The sequence below is a fragment of the Myxocyprinus asiaticus genome, chromosome 8, assembly GCF_019703515.2.
Source record: "Myxocyprinus asiaticus isolate MX2 ecotype Aquarium Trade chromosome 8, UBuf_Myxa_2, whole genome shotgun sequence".
Taxonomy (NCBI): Eukaryota; Metazoa; Chordata; class Actinopteri; order Cypriniformes; family Catostomidae; genus Myxocyprinus; species Myxocyprinus asiaticus.
Genome location: NC_059351.1, coordinates 29,517,047 through 29,536,784, shown reverse-complemented (window position 1 = coordinate 29,536,784; position 19,738 = coordinate 29,517,047). Strand labels below are relative to the sequence as shown.

The window sequence follows — 19,738 nt, the reverse complement described above, 5'->3', positions numbered from 1 at the left end:
CCTGGCACGCTTACCATTCCAAATGAAGGACTTCGCTATGCTATCAAATTGCTTGAAATAAGAGAGGGGGATATCTGTAGGGAGAGATTGTAACAGGTAGTTGAATTTTGGAAAACAATTCATTTTAAATACATTAACCTTCCCAATCATCGATAAGTGTAATGAAGCCAACCTGTCCACATTATTTGAAAACCTTTTTATTAAGGGATCAAAATTAACTCTGACTAAATCAGACAAATTTGCTGGGAATAAAATTCCCAAATACTTAATGCCCTGTTTGGGCCACTGGAAGGCGCCCAACTGGAAGGCCGTTACTGGACATTACGCTGTCAAAGCCAAAGCTTTGGATTTAGACCAACTGACTTTGTATTCTGAGAACTTGGAAAAGGTATTAATAATTCTGTGGAGGCAAGGCATAGATCTAGTGGGGTCGGAGATGAATAATAAAATATCATCTGCGTAAAGCTGAAGCTTATGTGCCTTTCTTATTGCGGCTGCTAATGGTTCCAGGGCAAGACAGAACAATAATGGGGAAAGAGGGCAACCCTGCCGAGTGCCCCCATTCAGAGTAAAATAATCAGAAATTAATCCATTTGTTTGTACCGCTGCTACGGTGTGTTTATAAAGTAACTTAATCCAACCAATAAATGTACTCCCGAACCCATACATTTCCAAAATCTTAAAAAGATAATCCCATTCTACCATATCAAACGCCTTTTTTCAGCATCAAGTGAGATGGCAGCGACCGGAGACTGATCATTCGCTACTGACCACATGATATTGATGAGACGCCTGATGTTATCAGAAGAGCTGTGGCCCCGAATAAACCCCACCTGATCTATATGTATAAGAGATGTCATAACCTTACTTAATCGGTTAGCCAAAATTTTTGATAACATTTTTACATCTAGTTGGATCAGGGAGATTGGACGGTAACTTTTACACTCGCTTGGATCTTTGTCTTTTTTAAGAATCAGACTGATCCGGGCTTGTGTCATGGTTGAAGGAAGCTTTCCCTTCTTTAATGATTCAGTATAAACTTCTAACAAAAGTGGAGCCAGTTCTGTAGCATAGGATCTAAAAAATTCTGCGGCAAAACCATCTGGCCCCGGAGCCTTGCCAGTAGGTAGGGACTTAATCACCTCGTCAAGCTCCTCCAAGGTTATCTCAGAATCAAGAGCGTTTTTTTGCTCAGTCTTCAGTTTAGGAAGATCTAATGGTTCCACAAATTTTCTAATATCTTCATCAGTAGACGAAGACGTGGAACTATAAAGATCAAGACAGAACTCTTTAAAGGCATTATTAATATCAATGGCTGAGGTTAAAATTTCACCACCAGCAGATTTCACTGAGGGAATTGTAGAAAAAGAATCTCTCTACTTTATACATCTAGCCAAAAGCTTCTCTGCTTTGTCCCCCGACTCAAAGTATGACTGTCTTGCCCTGAATAACCAAAACTCCACTTTCTGCGACAAAATAGTATTATATCTATATTTCAATCGGGTCAATTCTCTGAGGCCATCAGATGACATACGGCACTTCAGCTCTGCTTTTGCACTTTTAATATTTCCTTCCAACTGCACGAGTTCTCGTGCTTTGGATTTTTTGATGAATGAGGCATACTGTATGATCCGACCCCTAAGAACCGCCTTAAGTGCCTCCCAAGCCATGCCCACAGAGGATACCGAGAACCAGTTGGTCTCCATATAAACACTGATTTCAATCTTTAACATTTGTTGGAAATCAGGATTTTGCAAAAGGGACACATTAAGAAACCAACTATATGATTTCTTTTTCTCTATATGTGGCAACACCTCTAAACTCACCAGGGCGTGATCTGAGACTAAGATATTTCCAATTGAGCAATCAACAACAGAGGAAATGAGGGATTTGGATATTAAAAAAAAAAAATCTATTCTAGAATAAATCTTATTGACTGATGAAAAAAATGTATAGTCTCTACCAGATGGGTTCAAAAGTCTCCAAATATCTGTAAGACCAAGATTTTTACACAACCTGTGAAGTGTCAATGTTGCCCTAGGAGGCTTGCACACTTTTGCTTCACTATGATCAAGGACTGAGTCCATCAAAAGATTAAAGTCTCCTCCCAATATTATATAATGAAGGGTGCCAGCGGCTTGCAACATCCCTTCAAGATCTATAAAAAAGCTCTGATCATCAGCGTTAGGTGCGTAAATATTAGCCAAAATCAGACTTTGCCCCTGAATTTCTGCTAAAACAATAATGACTCTTCCTAATTTATCATTAAACTGTTTGAGAAATTTGAATTGTAGATGTTTATTTATCAATATAATGAGTCCCTTGCTCTTACTTGAGCCAACACTAAATAAAACATGTCCACCCCATATCTTCCCAAATTGTTCAGCTTCCTGCGGGGAAAGATGTATTTCTTGAAGAAACACTATATCATATTTCTTACGTTTAAGAAAATAAATAACTTTCCTTCTTTTTATGGGGTGCCCCAACCCATTCACATTCCATGTGGAGAGAGGTAGTACACTCATACCAACATTCGACATTTTGATATAATAGAAAAAATAAAATGTGTGCCAAAAACAAAATTATGAAGACCACATTTCAACATCAATGCAACAATAAAATCTAGAACTTCCCCCCGAACAAAACAAACAGAAAAAAGAAAAACGTGCGCATTAACCCTGCGCACGACAGCGCCAACCCTTCAATCCCTTTAAACTCAAAGAGTCCTTGTACGCCTACGAGAGCCCCCACGACAACTTTGCCATCGGATTGCTCAATTTTGCCTCACAAATTTGTAAGGCAAAATTACATAACATCAAATATTTTGTAAAACAAACCCCAGCCAATAGGCAGAATAAACACAAAGAATGTGTATACTCATTCACAGAACTGTCTCAAAGGTGTGTTCCTTCACAAAACAAATTCCAGCTGATATAAAGCTGTTCAGTTTCCTCGGTCAGACAAACGAATTTTCAGTGAGCCAGCTGATGAGTGCAGCAGATGATATAATCATTCCAATGTCCCACGAAAATACTCCACAAATCATACTCCAGCCAACAGGAGGCATAAGCACAAGGAACTGACAGATTCATCCATAACTGTCCCGAAGTAGTGTTATTTAACAAAACAAGCTCCAAACGCTAGGCGGAACCAGCACAAAAGGAAACGAAACATGCATCCCGGTTCCTCAGATGGTCAAGAGTCAATTCACTCGGAGGCCGCATAAAAGTATATCCCATGATTTACACAGTCTGCCAACTTTATAAAAGACATCCTTTGTGTGGGCATGTAGATATTTTGCAGTCATCCGAAGTGTCTATTCTCAATCTGCCCGGGAACTTCATTGTAAAAGTGATCTTCCGTCAATGCAAAAGTTTCTTTAAGGAAAAGTGTTAATCCACAAAACAAAACAAACTCCATCCACTTGGCAGAGCCAACGCAAAAGGAAACAAAAATGGCACCCAGCTTCCTCCGAAAGCCAGAGTAATCCACTCACAAGAAAAACACCCAATGGTTACTCACCCATTGTTTCAATAAAAGACATTGCCTGATTGGGACATGTAAATACTTTGCTGCCATCCTTGGTGTTTATTCTGTCTGGCTGGAAACATCAGAGCAAAAGTGATCTTCCGCAGATGTAAGAGTTTCTTGCATTCCTTAAACCGATCGCGTTTCTCTCTTTTCGAGTTTGCAAAGTCCGGGAACAAGAAAATATTGTAATTCTTCCAAGAAAGCTTTCCTTTGTTCCTCGCCTGGCGCAACATGAGATCTTTATCGGATTATTTAAAAAATTTGGCCAGAATCGATCGGGGCCTTTCTCCCTCAGCAGATCTGTGCGCTGGGACTCTGTGAGCTCGCTTGATTTCCAGCTTGTGGCCTGTTATGTTGAGCTGACTCGGGAAAAGCTTGTCTATTTGGAATTGGAATTGCACCATATCTCTGCCCTCCTCATGCTCAGGAATTCCAACAATTCGAATGTTATTCCTGCGGCTTCTATTCTCAAGATCTTCAAGCTTTTCAAGAACACGTTCCAAATCAGCTTTGGTTGCGGGCGGATTAGTGGCTTATTCCCTCTCTGATGCCTCCAAATAATCGATAGATTCGTTTTTCAACAGCTGTCACTCTTGTTACTAGCTCAGAGAATTTTTTTCCATCGCCGTAATCAATCGACATATTACAGCGAGATCCTCCAAGTCCGCAAGTACCTTCGTCAACATCACCGACATGTTGGACAGTTGACGCTGGATTCCTTCTCCCGCCTCGCCATCCAAATCAAGTCCCCGGTCCACAGGCCTGTCTGGGCTTTCATCTTGAACCCATAAGTGTCTTTTAATGTCTCCAGAGCCCGAGGATTTTGACTTCTTTGCCATGTTTACCTCGAAGAGTAAATGTGTGACTGGGTGTATTGAATTTCACCAGATTATATCATGAAAATAATTTTTTAAAAATTAGCAAATTGCGCAGAGCTGTCTCTCACACGTCTGCCCTTCGCATGGCATCACCGTACTCTCGCATGTCTTGATTTTTGTCTAATTGTGCAGCAGCATCAGCATGTCTACATTTCTGTGTATTTTCTAGCAGTAGCAAGTCTCCATCTGCAGCAGCAGCATAGCAGATCTAGTCCGCCAAGACCAAAATCTTATCAATATGTCATACCCACATTAACATGCTAAATATTCAGAGAGTTGTCATGACTGAACTCAGTTTAAGCCTGCATTTTAATTTGTGTGCTCAGCTGTACATTTAACTTGTCAACCATCTAAACCTCCAGCTGGTTCCAGTTCTATAGACGAATCCCAAAAGATGGACCGGCCATCCATCTCAGTAATGTCTCCCACCAGTCCGGGGATGTTGCGAGATCTCCCTCTGGTTCTACCAGGCCAGCTGTCGGTAAGTGCAGAGAGAAAAAAAAAGTCTTTGCAGAGGAAATGTTTAGTCAGTTTTTCTCACTTGAAGAGAAAGGTGTGGTGACAGGGTTGAGACATGTTAGTCGTTTTCTACAGTAGCTCACATTTAAACAGTGCATAGCTACCACTTCAAGAACTTGAAAGTGTTATTTATTTTAACCAAGGTGAAACTGTGGTATGATAAAGTGGGCCATCAGCTTATTGTCAATGTTCTACAAGCACGAGACCTGCCCCCTCGACTGGACGGACGACCCAGGAATCCTTACGTCAAAATGTATTTTCTTCCTGATAGAAGGTAAGTAAACTTGCAAATTACAGTCTATATTTCAGTATTTTTAAACATTACACATATCCTAACCAGGTGGGACAAAATGTGGTATGTGAAAGATTAAAGCTATCTCTTCTGTGTAAAGCTGAATTTTTGTCCTAACCAGCCGCAGCCATGACAGTTGGCAAACAGTGGGAAATTTTGTTGTTTGCTTCGTTTCTTGTTGAAATTCCCACTCCATAAAACTGCATGTTAAACATAAAATGTTCTGTTGGCTGTTATTGTTTTGTGACATGCAGTAGTTTCCACATTCAGTGTGAGCAAAAAAATTACTTGTCATTGGAAAATTGTTGCATTGCATCTGGTAATATTTAGCACAAATCAGTGGCCCTAAAATACATTTTTCATTACGATAAGGCATCTTTTTTTATGTGAGATATGTGTGTTATTGTTATAAGCTACATACAATAAACTCGTATACATATAATGTACATACACTTGCATGTTCCATTTTAGGTATTGCTGAGTTTCTAAAATGCATTCCATGTAAAAAGAATGAGTAATTAACACAAACTCTTAAAAACACACTGCATTCCTCTAGTGACAAGAGCAAGAGAAGGACGAAGACCGTGAAGAAGAGTGCAGAGCCAAAGTGGAACCAGACATTCCTGTACTCTCACATACATCGCAGAGACTTCAGAGAGCGCATGCTGGAGATTACTGTGTGGGACCAGCCCAGAGTCCAGGAGGATGAGAGTGAATTTCTAGGAGAGGTGTGTGTAGTTCAATGAGTTTCTTTTTGATCAGTGGCGATTTCTCAGGGCCAGCAAAGCCTTCTCTGCTGGTCTAACATGCCAGATAAATAAATATTTTTCATCCTTTCATTCTCAATCACCTTTTTGCCTATGTATTTTTAATCGCTTTCCACTCTTAATTAATCTACAAACAAACAGAGAAAAAAGAAAAGTTTATCCAGTCAGAATTTATTCCTTGATGCTTACAAGCAAAGTGTGACAACTGTTTCACAAATAGCATGCCCGAAGCCCGAAGCAAAAGCAGCACATGAGTTTGAGCTCCACCCTCTCAGGCCTTCAGAATTTCCACAGAATCCCTCAACAGTGCAAATGAATGAGCGACTTAAGTCAGATTGCCAGCTTCATCAGTCAATCAGATTGATTTATTTGTTCTTGGTGGGTGTGATCTTTAGGATATGTCCTGGTCCAGGCCTTCTAGCTGGCCTTGAGTGACGCAATCACGCTTTAAGTGATGTACGTAATTCAAGAGCGAAGAGCGCGAGATCTTGCTGACGAGTCAGATGTCACTGCCGCTATCGCCATTGAGAAAGAGATCCTTATGGATTTAAAAACACGAGATGTTCTGCATGACCGTGTGATTGCTTAGTTAATTAAACAGGAAAGGAGGACTGATTTTCACTTCAAGTGAATTGGTAAGTGCTTTTTGCCTTGTTATAGCAACATAAGGAGTTTTCTAAGTGTAAATTAGGCTGCTTGAGCATTAAGTGTCAGATCAAGTTTTGAAAAGTAGCGCTGCGTTTCATTCAACTCGTTCAATTCAAATGCATCTTGAAGTCAGAATTACAACTTGTAGGCTTGTGCAGAAATTCTCAACTCCGATTTCGCCGAGATGTAGGGGCATGATGTCACACAAACATATCGACACTCAGGGAGATGTACAAAGTAAGTGATAAACATTCACTTTATTAAGTAATATCGATAAATGAGTTTGTTTCCACATTACATGATATTAAAGTTTGTTTAACAAATGCCTGCAGAAACAGGTGTATAAAACATGGTAAATTATAATCTCTTTTGATAATCGTACACCTGTAGAACAAATGCTAGTGCTGCAACATTGTTTATCAGTTGGGTTGCTAGGAGACATCTCTAATGAGAGTCAAACCCCTGCTAAGCTAACGGGAGAGTTGCAGTTCTGAATATCGGGGAATGGAATGCATTTATGGTTGGAGATATCAAGTAGGAATATCCCACATCCAACTTGAATGGAACGCAGCATAACCGTGTACCCTGACGAAATGAAATTTATTGCAAGCAACATTTAAATCGCAAATATTATCAGATAGATTTTTCCAGGTATTATAGATCTCCTTGGTAGATTCATATGAAAAATTATGATTTTTGAATGTCTGTTCGGGAGACGTTCATTTCACAAAACAGTCATGCTGCAGTTAAAATTAGGCTTTCTTGAGCATTAAGTGTCATTTCAAGTTCTGGCTTTTGTGCGTGGAGATGTTTTTAAAACGTCAGTTGGTATTACTAGTTGTATAATGTATAATGCCCAAAGGCATAGGGTGTCTTATTCATTGTGAAACTGTTTTCTTAATGGCATGAATCACACTGAAGGCCTAGACTTTAAATGCATGGCTCTCCACTGTTTTTGATACCTCAGAAGTAGTGTTGTGGAGTAACTAAAAGTTGGTACTCTACTGGTGTGACCAATTTACCATGTAGAAAAAAAAAAAAAGGGAATTGATTTGAATTCCCACACAGAAATCCCTGCATGGCATTCTCAGCATTTTCTTTGGATATAAATTATTTATTATATTCGTCATCACTATGTTTCGGCTCAGTTATATAAATTATGGTGTTTTCTATTTGTATTAGTTGTGTTTATGGTAAATCTATTAAAGATTAATGCTGTCAGCCTAATGGAGTTAATTTATTTGAGTAGCTTCAAAGTAGCTTTCCCAACAATGCTCAGAACATACATTATCTGTTCAGCATCACATAACAAAAGTTTTATTTTGTTTCAATTCGTTTTATAGGTGAATTCACTGAACAGTTGGTAGAGGAAGTGATAGGAATGTAATTATTCCAGTTCCAATTCTTCGAAATGATTCCGGTTCCTTAACGGTTCAATTAGCGATTTGTTTAGTGCTTTCAAGAAAGAAATTTGAGGAAATAATAAATGCAATTATTATTGGATTTACTGCCCATAGCAGCCTGTTATAAAATAATGAGTTCATTTCATATTTTAACAGAACAGATTCTTGCAAAAGGTGTTTGCATGGGCTAATAAAGATACTGCATTTTATTAAATAATATTGAATAATATTATATTTTAAATAACACTAACACAGCAAATCTCAAATTGTATCTTTAACAACACAGTTAACTGAATACATTTATATAGACTCCAGAAAGCGGCTTATTGCAAGAAAGCAAGTTATTGTGAGAAAACAGTGTTCCGGTTTACATGCACTGTATAAGCGGCGTACTCTTTACGTATACATGCGGCTCGGTCAGTAAGCAGCTTTCTCCACAGCAACATATTTTCCCCACGACGCTTGTGTAAATTACATACATGGGATCCAAGGAAGACTTTGTTATTTTTATCTCCATTGCTTTGCTACATTTCCAGATATTTCAGAGTTGTTGCTGTGCTTTTTTCCCTTTCACTTTCTGTCATATCCTGCTGCTGAATTGCACTGCAATAGTGGGTTTTCCCTCTTACGTAAAATTCAGGGATTCCCCCAATGTACCAGCGTATACATGAATGTGAGGGACTGTCACTATTTTACATTGGTGTGTATAAATGGGTATAGTTTATACTGTATTTTCCCACTGTACTCCCAGAAATGTTGAATTCTTTCCGCTGTGTTGACATGTTGTTGGGCTACATCCTATGGCATTTGTTATAAGGTCTGTTCCACGCACGCGCACTCTTCAAACACCCATCAGAGACCGCTTATGTGTTTACATGACCACATTAAGCCACGTTCTCCAAGAGAAACTGAGGTGTGTTAAACCGCTTTCTCTAAATCCCTTAATCGGCTTAAGGAAATCATCAATAATCCGTTTTCTTAAGTGCATATAAACTTGGTCATTGTCATATCAACAATCAACCAGTAATTATGCTCATTCAAGCCTCACAAGCCTTAAGTGCACATAACACAGTAAAAAAAAATAATGGTTGATTTTGAGACATGATAAATAAATGACTTGAAGTTCAGTAAGTTATTAATTAAAAAGATAATGAGTAAGAGTCATTTTAGAGTAATTTGTTCAGGTATCAGACTAAACTGGTCACACCTTATGTTTCGCGCTGCTGATTTAGTTGTGGTTTTTCAGTGCCACTGAATGGTAGCACAGGAAACACTGTCAGAGTATTTTAGTACTGTGTTCCATCCACATCGGCAAAAGTCATGAACATCATTCAGTTCTGGTATTTTAAAAAAATGGAACTGGTTCTGAATATGAACTGGTTCTTGGTTCTCAACACTACTGAGAAGTACATTTTATAAGCATTGTGTTCAGTTAAAGGAATAGTTCACCCCAAAATTTAAATTTTGTAAATAAAAAAAATTCTCTCATCATTTATTCACCCTTATGCCATCCCAGATGTATATGACTTCCTTTCATCTGCTGAACTCAAGTGAAGATTTTATGAAGAATTTCTCAGCTCTTTTGGTCCATACAATGCAAGTGAATGGGTGCCAACATTTTGAAGCTCCAAAAATCACACAAATCATAAAAGTAATCCATAAGCCTCCAGTGGTTAAATCAATATCTTCAGAAGCAATATTATAGGTGTGGGTGATAAACAGATGACTTTTACTTTCTTCTACTTGTGTTTTTGGTGATTCACATTCTTCATGCATTTCACCCCCAACTGGGCAGGGAGAAGAATTTCAAGCAAAAAAATGACTTCAATATTGATCTGTTTCTCACCTACACCTATCATATCACTTCTGATCATATGTATTAAAACTTGGAGTCATATGGATTAGTTTTATGATGTCTTTATGTGCTTTTTGGAGCGTAATTTTTTTTGGCACCCATTCACTTGCATTGTATGGACCTACAGAGCTGAGATATTCTTCTAAAAATCTTCATTTGTGTTCTGCAGAAGAAAGAAAGTCATACACATCTGGGATGTCATGAGGGTGAATAAATGATGAGAGAATTTTCATTTTTGGGTGAACCATGCCTTTAACTAGTTTGCCGGTGGAGTTGCTTAAAACCGTAGAAGTATGCGTAAGAATCAAACACAAAAGGGTTTTATAAATCCCACTGGCTAAGAAAATAGTTATGTGCTCTTTGAAGCCCATTTTGCATGTATGCAAATTTATACAACCGGCCCCTGCTGTGGATATGCTCTCAAAAATAATTTCTTCTCAGGTGCAGTGTGTATCCCGCAGTCATTTGGATAATTTTGGCCTCCAAATAATTGTTCTTTCTTGGTTCAAATTCCCCTCTCTGTCTCTCTATTCCTTTCACGCTCTCATCAGATTTTGATCGAACTGGAGACAGCTCTGTTAGATGACCAGCCACACTGGTACAAACTGCAGACCCATGATGTGTCCTCCCTCCCCCTGCCCCAGCCCTCCCCCTGCCTCCCTCGCAGACATGTTCATGGAGACAGTCCCAGCAAGAAACTGCAAAGTAAGTATAAGCTAACTCAGTATGTGCGTGTATGTGTGTCTGTGAAGGAAAACACATCAGGTAAAGGTGAAGTGTGCATTTTCTGTGCCACTGTAGCATCACCAAACGAAATAGAATTTTTTTTTTTCACGAACACTCAACTTTCCACCACTGGTTGAACAAGCAGAAAGTTCCACCCCAAACTCACACCATTGGTTGATCTAATGTTGCTGGTGTCAGGCTGGTCGAGATTCTGAAACATACAGACAAAAGTACCTCAACATCGAAAAAATTACATGCATCACCTCTACATTTGAAGTCCACAGTTGCCTTGAAAGCAGGGTCCCATGTTAATGTTCGGATGTACAAGGTATAATGTTGTGAAATTGATTTACAGTGTATGTTGTTCTGTATGTTTGCTCAGCAGTTGAATTTGCTATGTGTGTATGTGTGTCTCAGGATCTCATCGCATCATTGAGACAGATTATGATGATGGTATAACGGTAGTGTCCTCAGGTGGGTGGGGGCAGTGATTGCTTTGTTCGAAGAGTAGAAACCCAGCACAGGGTGAGAAAGACAATTACTGTCACTAATATATACAACTGTTTTCATATTGGTCGTCCAAGCCCATTTCTTGCGCAGTGCTCTACCAGTGTGATCTCAGCAGTTTTCATTATTCCTACTTTTGTTACTTTTTGATAGACACTGAAACAAACAATATCAACCTATTGACAGCATTTAAAATGTAAGTGCTTTTATGTATGCAACTTCAGAGAGTTACAAATCCTGGGTACCATTTTAGGTTCAACACTCAACTTCATGCAGATGGAGAAACTTTGTTAGAGTTTTTAAATGGCAAATTTATTAATGAACGAAATCCAGATATGACTAATAAAAGTAAAGTAATCTGCACTTTAATTGTCAGTAAACCTCAAGAAGTATTAAAACTTAAGTGAAACACTGCTGATGTTTGTGTTTCACTCATTTACTGATTTGTATGTGTGTGTGCTGCCACAATTTGTATTTTCTTTTGAAACCACACAGAACAGAAACTGTTACAATATCAATAAATGTAATGGGATTAAAGATATTTAATTAATCAAATTTATTATAAATACTATAAATCAACTGATTAATTCCATGAATTTAATATTGCATAAACTTCAAAGGATTTGTAAACATTTTGTACATCTCTGAAATTGTTCATTCTGTATGCTTACTGTATGTCACTATGCTGATATTTCAGTGTCTATGAAAATGTATGTGTGCTAAAACCACACTTAACATATGAATACCTATGAATACTAATGAGATCACTTTAGCAGTGCAGTCCCTATACAAGTGAGTTTTGCTCATAATTGGCTGAAGAGGAAACATAGTAGCAGAAAGGACTTTGAATGATCAGAATAGAATATTGAATAGTAAAAGAAAGGTTCATAGGGTTTTAGCTTGTCAAGCACAGAATACAGTCTCTCTCCCCCTATGCTGGGCTGTAGCAGTGTTAAACTGAACCACAGAAACACCTCACATGAAATCTGTGCATGGACACTGTGGAGGAATGGCTGTGTAAGTCATCACTCTCTCTCTCTATTTAACACATTTATCCCCATCATAAGACCTGGTTAATTTTGTTTTCAAGCTGGAATGGCAAGAGGTTATAAAGCAGTTATTATAGTGTATTACAGCATAACATGATTAATGTGGGTCTTATGAAAGTGGATGTTACCTCTGTTGCATGCCAGTAGAAAAGCTTGCTGTAGAATATATATTTGTCTGTAAAAACAAATATGATGGCTGATATTTTGAAGCTTTAGATGTTTTGTACTATGTTCCATGTATAATATGTTAAACCAATGTTAAGAACATAGAGTACTGCAAGAGGTCAGACTTGCAGTAAACCATGTACATTATATTGTTCTTTAACTGTAAATATACAGTATCTTGGATAAATTTAATCCAAGTACTTTGTGCAAGGCAATGTTTGTGGCTGCCAATTTGTTATGTTTCACAGTTTTTTATTTGTATTTTATTTTTTACCATAGTCAGTCAAGGACCTGATGGATCATATCATTGATGGCAGGGGCAGACACATTCATTGATAGAAAGCTATATTGTCAGCTACATGAAATGTTTGCACTGAAACACAGTAGAAAAGATATAGTCTTGGCATCTGAATTAATGTAAAACATTTTTACACAAAGGCAAACACTTGAAAGCTCCTGGAGCTTAACAGTAAATGTTTTTAAATATGTGAGCAGATTTACTGATGTACTATAAAAAGTAAGATCTTGTTTAAAAAAAAAAAAAACAAACCTGCAACTTTAACTGCAAGTTGTAAATGTAAGATTCATGTTTCCTTTATGAAGAGCTTAAAAGTCATTACAAGTCTGCTTCTCCAGTTTTAAATGTTAAACTGTTCTAAAAAAAAAAAAAAAAAAAGAAAAAAGAAATGCTCACTTGACTTTCCAGCCTGTGACAGGGTAAAATCAAATATTTTCATGCAGCTTTTGGTAACAGTGGAATGAGTGTTGTAGCCTATCTCTAACAGAATGTGTGGCTTGGACAGTAACAGAGTCAGTGCTTTACCAAGTGTTAAAGTGAAAATTATGTAGAAATAAAACAGACTGTTTTGGACTAGTCTACGCTCTGTTTCACACTGATTTGATTGGTGGGATTAGCCTAATTAAAGCTGTTGAATCTCTGTGGTTGTAACATACCATCAAATCATTGATTTCTTTGCAGTATCATAATTAGTTTTTTTCAGTACTCTGGGAAATTAATTTATATCATTGATACTGATTACAAGTACTTTTGGGTGTTATTGGCAGTATCAGTGTATCTTTGATTTGTTTTTGTTGGTTAATTTGTTAATAGATATGTCAAGAAATAAGCCTGTAACACAAAAGTAAATGCAGCACATTTTTACAATGACAAAGAAATGCTAATTCCTAAATTTGTTCTGCCCATATTTTGGCTTCTTTTATAGCATGTGTAAAGTAGAAGCAGTTGTGTGCTGGTAGTTCAGCACAATCTTTTGGCATGAACTGTGGTTGTAGTTTTATAAATGTGAATGTGGTTGTGTTATTGTTACATTATCACTCTGTGGGTTTTGCTAATACCCCTGCATAAAGGATTCTGCATCATTTTGAGTGTAACAATTTCATGACTCAGAATGTATGTGTATTAAAGCAGCAGAAAGGAACTCTCGAGACAGGGAGAGGTCAAGCACACTGACGGTACCTGAGAGACAGGCGGCCATACAGCATCGCTCGCGGTCGGTGTCCCCGCACAGAGAAGACCATTGTAGAGCCCGGTCACGACCTGCACACGTCCCTATGCAGAGGTGAGCCACATCTACTTACTTAACAAATTCAACCTAACTGACCAGTCATTCGTTCACAGCATTTTATTGATATTGTCATTGATTAATAATGAAATTCATCCTTTTCTAAGCTCCGCCCTCCTTGGTTACTGTTACTGGATCAGACGATTTTTACTGGGACCTAGGCATGAATCTGAGGTTTCTGTGAACAACATGATTTTTTTGTAAAATGTGCTCACAAAGTTGTAAAAATTGAATCGATATCATGAAATGTGACTTTATCTACCATTATTCTTTAAAGAGATAATTGTAGTATACATGATTGAAACTGCAATGCAGAGACCGCAAATCAGAATTGAGTCAGTCTCATCACTGTGAACTGAAAAGAAAACAGCCTAATTTGTTAGTGATTACAACAGATACCATTAGTGTTAGTTCAATGTGCGAATTACACACTGACTTACGGGGTCTCCTTTTTTTGGGGTGGGGTGTTTGAGTGGACCCTTTCCAGCAGTAACTGATTTTGGAAACCCAGGCAACATTATACAGTAATTGCCTATATGAAATTATATTCAAAATAATTCAGGTATTTCACATTAGGCACAGTATGTGAATGAGGGGAAAACAATACCAGGGGAAATGAAAAACAAGGTGCAGGAAAAAAATGTATGCCATTTTGGTGCAAATAATTTGTACATAATTAATTAAATAAATATTAGATGGAAAGATGACAGGAAAAAAGCCCCCTGTCATCTTATGATAACATTATAACTACTCGGCTTTCTGTTTTGCATTTACATCTCTATACGCTTTGTAAATTGTTTACACAATATACACATTTACAAATGATTTTCTATCATTTTCTGGACATACTGTTTGTCTCGCGAATCCACAAGTGCCTGACAGACTCGTGTCTGACTGGTGCGGGGGGATTTCTCCTGAAGTCCACAATCATCTCCACTGTTTAGAGCATATTCAGCTCAAGGTTGTTGTGACTGCACCAGGCAGCCAGCTGTTCAACCTCCCGTCTGTATACAGACTCGTCACCATTGCAGATGAGGCCGATGACTGTGGTGTCGTCTGCAAACTTCAGGAGCTTGACAGAGGGGTCCTTTGCAGTGCAGTCATTCATGTCTCTTCAGAGAGAAGAGCAGTGGAGAGAGAATGCATCCCTGAGGAGCACCAGTGCTAATAGTGAGGGTCCTGGTTGTGAGTTTCCCCAGTCTCGCTAGCTGCTGCCTATCTGTCAGAAAGCTGAAAATGAATGATGGTGGAGCATTTGAAGCAGCAGGGAACTTCACACTGCTCCAGTGATCTATTGAAGATCTGTGTAAAGATGGGGGCCAGTTGGTCAGCGCAGACTTTCAGACATGCAGGTGAAACACTGTCTGGGCCTGAAGCTTTCCTAGTCTTCTGTTTCTTGAAGACCCGGCACACATCCTCCTCACAGACCATAAGTGCAGGTCGAGTAGCAGGAGGGGGGTTCCAGGAGGGGTTGGTGTGTGTGTTAAGTGAAGATCGGAGTGGGGGAGGGGTGTGAGACTGGTCTTTTCAAACCTGCATTAAAACACATTCAGGTCATCAGCCATTTGTTGATTCTCTACAGAGCGAGCGGGTGGTATCTTGTACTTGGTGATGCTTTTCAGGCCTGTCCACACAGATGCAGGATTGTGGGCTGAAAACTGTTTTTTTTTTTTTTTTCAGCTTTTCAGAGTAGCTTCTTTTAGCCACTCTTATTTCCTTAGTCAGTGTGTTTCTGGCCTGGTTGTACAATATTTTATCCCCACTTCTGTAAGCATCCAGTTTGGCATGACGAAGCTGTCTGATGTTCTTGTAAACCATGGTTTATCATTATTGAATGATTAAAATGTTCTAGTAGGGATGCACATATTCTCACAGAAACTGATATATGATGTCACAAGATCAGTGAGCTTGTCCAGGTCTGTGGCTGTAGCTTCAAAAACACTCCAATCAGTGCAGTCAAAGCAGACTTGTAGTTCCAGCTCTTTACTGTCCTTACTACAGGCTTAGCTGATTTTAGTTTCTGCTTAAAGTTCAGGAGAAGATGAACCAGACAGTGATCAGAGAGTCCCAAAGCTGCTCGAGGGACAGAGCAATATACATCCTTTACAGTGGTGTAGCAGTGGTCCAGTATATTTCTGTTTCTGTTGGGGTATGTGATGTGTTGTTTGTATTTTGACAGTTCACGGATGAGGTTAGCTTTATTAAAATCTCCCAGAATAATGATAAGAGTGTCTGGTGTTGTTGCCCCATGTCTGTGATGTGATCATCCAGCTGTTGCAACGCTGCATTCACGCATGCTTGTGGCGGGATGTACACACTCACCAGAATAAATGAGGAAAACTCCCTTGGCGAGTAGAAAGGCTTACAGTTGATGAAGAGCGCTTCTAAATTAGGACAGCACATATTCAACCCTGTAACGTCTGAACACCAACTTTCGTTGATATAAAAGCATGTTCCACTGCCTCTCATTGATTCCAAGACGCAATCCACTCTGAACAGCTGGAATCCCGGCAGATGTAAGGTGCTTTCCAGGATGGCTTCATTCAGCCAGGTTTCCGTGAAACACAGAGCAGTGGAGTTAGAAAAGTCCTTATTTGTTTGAGTGAGCAGAAGCAGTTCGTCCATTTTATTTGCGAGGGAGCAGACATTCACCAGATGAATACTCGGCAGAGTCGTAAAGCCGTGTTGACGAAGCTTCACAAGCGCGCCGGCGCGCTTTCCTCGCTTGCGTCTCTTGGAGCACTAGTAGAACACCGCTGCACCTCCAAATAAGATGTCTAGTAAAACATCTGAATAATCAAACACCATCAAAAAATTATCAGGTATGCTCTGCAAATATTCAGCAGTTCATTCCTGGTGATACTGATCGGGAAAAAGTGACAAAAAACATGACAAACAAACAAATGTAACAAAAATGCTAGAGAGCTCCACACCGAAGCAGCCATTCGCGGCGGCATCTTACTCTAGATTTAAACTGTTAAGGTGATGGTGTGCTGCTGGCCGCAGACCTACCTCTTCGCTGGTGTTCACGTCTCATGGCGTTGTAGCACTTGAGTTTCAGTGATTATTAAATTCCACCATACAAAGAGGGCAAATTATATTTTAAACATTTTGACCCACGTACATGAGCGAGCAAGCAAGCAAGCGAGAGGGAGAGCAGCCAAGAGCGAGGGAGCTGCGCTGCTGAAAATTACACTGAACAGAATAAAACATTTTGATGTCAACTGAATATATGCATTACTACAGCTAAAAAAACATTGTATTTAATTAATCACATGAATTCAAATGAGATCCCCCAAGAATATACAAATTAGCATTCCAGGGGGTCTCCTGTTGCATTGGGGGGTCTGAGACCCCCGAGAACCCCCCAATCCGCATCGTGGTTTTAGTAAGCAGAACTATTCCTAACATTTCTACAACATACTAACTATTGTGAACTCTTTATTTACTATCACCTGTACAAGACCTGAATCAATACAAATTAAATAATGTTATTAACATTTATTTAAATACTTTGCAGAGGTAGAAAAATACAGTGTGTGTTCTCTCTAGATACCTGTGTCAGTCAAATATAAATGGTTCAGCAGTAATGTTTTACCATATTTTTGGAAAATGTCTGTAAACTTTCAAGGAGAATTATCCAATTGCACAGCAAAAGTTCGTCTGATAATACAGCAAACAGTTGCTATGGAAGGATTTGTCAGTAACAGTTAGATACAGCAGTGTGAAGTGTCTTGCGCTCTAGAGGGTGATTTATGTGTGCTCATCACCCTTCATTCTCTCATCAGGAGTCTGGATGAGATCCACAAAAACCGCCATCATTCCAACTCTCCCTCCCGTTATCATGACTCCCACCAGGAACATCGCTCTGGAGACTCTGACTATGAATATTCAGAGGACAGGTATTGCTATTTCAGTGCTCAACACTTATTTAAAATGTAAAAATGTGTGTGTGTGTGTGTGTGTGTGTGTGTGTGTGTACGTTGTTACGTGCAGTTTTGTATTGAATTTATTGTACTGTATGCTATATTGAACTGTATAATTTTATTCATGCATAGTTATCTCTTTAATAGTATCAGGAACATTTAATGTTTGAGAAAAATGTTTACAACAAAATTATTTATGCTATTACTTTAATAAATACTAAAACTACTAATATGACTAACAGTCATAGTTTTTAATTAATTCCCATTAATAATAGTACAATTAATGCTAAATACATGTCTATCGTTTTGTACACATATTCCTTTTTATTTATTTATTTTCCCTTACCATCCTCTTACTTTTCTTTTATGTTTGTTTGGTTGTCAAACTGTCAATGTATTGCTATCACTATGGCAACCTCAGCGAGGTCCTGGAGATGCACAGAACAATCCGAGGTGGGAGTGCTGAGTGCCTGCCTACAAACAGGTAAAAATCCAGAGTTGTAAATCAGCCCTTCACTCTGAGCCACTACCTTCAGTTACCTTTAGTGTTTTATTCAGAATCCCTTCCATTTCTATGTTTCTTTTGATACACTTGTCTTAACACTTGTAGCAAGCAAATATTTTGCCATATATTTATTAGAATTAGTTTAAGTGACAAAACTGAAGGTACATATTTTTTAACCAGATTTATTTTGTTCCAGGTTTTAGCAGCTTTTAGGTCTCCTTTGTCCTTTAAAGATTTACCTCATGGTGCATGTTTCCCCATATTTTCAAAGAAACTATCAGTTTTCTATTCCTGCTATGTAAATTATTTTAAACGTTTTCTTGTGTTTGCCTGTGTAATCATTTTGATATTTTTTTTCAATGCTTGCTTTTTTTGTGCTAATATAATTAGGAAATTAGCTAGGCATTGTAACACACTTCCTCCAAAGATGCCCTTATTAGTGAATGGTATACATAAAGACATTTACAGGTAAGCATGTTGAATCTGCCCGAGTGTCATTGTTGTACTTGAGCATATTCCCATAACATTAGTGATACCTTGTAAACCCTTGCAAGAGTGCCACCTAAAATGAAAGAATTGCAAAATTGCCTCCACCTTTGCTTAGTGTGATTTGTTTTCCCTCGCTGTCTGTTTGTTGTTTCTCTGTTTAATGATGGTTTGTGTTGTTTTCCTTTAAATCTGTTGTAGTTGCTTCAGCATATTCTCAGTGTGAATATTTTTAATTATCTTTGTTGAATGATACTGTAAAGCAGTTCTATACAGTACATTTTTACAAGCAGAATTACTCAGTATTGTTGCATAATGGAAATGGTGTTTAATTTCTCCACCATAGTCAGATTTTTTAGAGATTTGAATAATAATGGATACATAAAGTATTCTGTATACATTGAACCTCATTTTTAATCAAATAAATAAAATAAAAATAGTTTGCCATACTGAAAATTCAATCCACTCAAACAGGGTTAAATTAGAAGAATAACTCATATTATGTGCATTAATGTCAAAAATGTAATCAGTAATCAGTTTTGAGGATTTCAAAACAACAGACCAAAAGTGTCTGTTTGGATCATTTAAACACCTTTTTGAGTTTGGTCAAGAAAAATTTGTTGTTTTGTTTTTCTGGATAACAACTGAAGAATTTTGGCAACATCTGTTGCATCACAAGTTTAGTAGCGCTCGTACATATTTGTAATGCTGGCTCTTTTCTGTGGGCATGCAGAGACCTTGGTTTCTGTGTTTCTGTGTCAGTGATAAACAAAAATCCATTTAGCTTCTATACCATACACTAAACTGAAAATCACTGCCATTTCTCATGCTTGTGAAGTTCACAGGAAAAAAAAGGCCCTATCTCATTTTGCTTAATTTTTTGAGTCTCTTTTTAGTT

At 38.3% G+C, this 19,738-nt stretch overlaps 1 protein-coding gene across 17 annotated transcripts in view; it reads left to right on the top strand.

Annotated features, from left to right (window-relative positions):
• The window catches only part of LOC127444903 (regulating synaptic membrane exocytosis protein 1-like), a 125,514-nt gene that overhangs the window by 70,436 nt on the left and 35,340 nt on the right, over nucleotides 1-19,738 (top strand). For 14 of the 17 annotated variants that reach the window (XM_051704554.1, XM_051704537.1, XM_051704540.1 and 11 more), the window contains 8 exons: nucleotides 4,772-4,890; nucleotides 5,072-5,202; nucleotides 5,777-5,948; nucleotides 10,445-10,598; nucleotides 11,037-11,093; nucleotides 13,767-13,920; nucleotides 17,712-17,825; nucleotides 18,271-18,333. In XM_051704554.1, the coding sequence (XP_051560514.1) occupies nucleotides 4,772-4,890; nucleotides 5,072-5,202; nucleotides 5,777-5,948; nucleotides 10,445-10,598; nucleotides 11,037-11,093; nucleotides 13,767-13,920; nucleotides 17,712-17,825; nucleotides 18,271-18,333 (964 nt within the window). The remainder of the gene's footprint in view (nucleotides 1-4,771; nucleotides 4,891-5,071; nucleotides 5,203-5,776; nucleotides 5,949-10,444; nucleotides 10,599-11,036; nucleotides 11,094-13,766; nucleotides 13,921-17,711; nucleotides 17,826-18,270; nucleotides 18,334-19,738) is intronic. The other 3 variants (XM_051704538.1, XM_051704543.1, XM_051704541.1) reach the window with 3 other exon arrangements.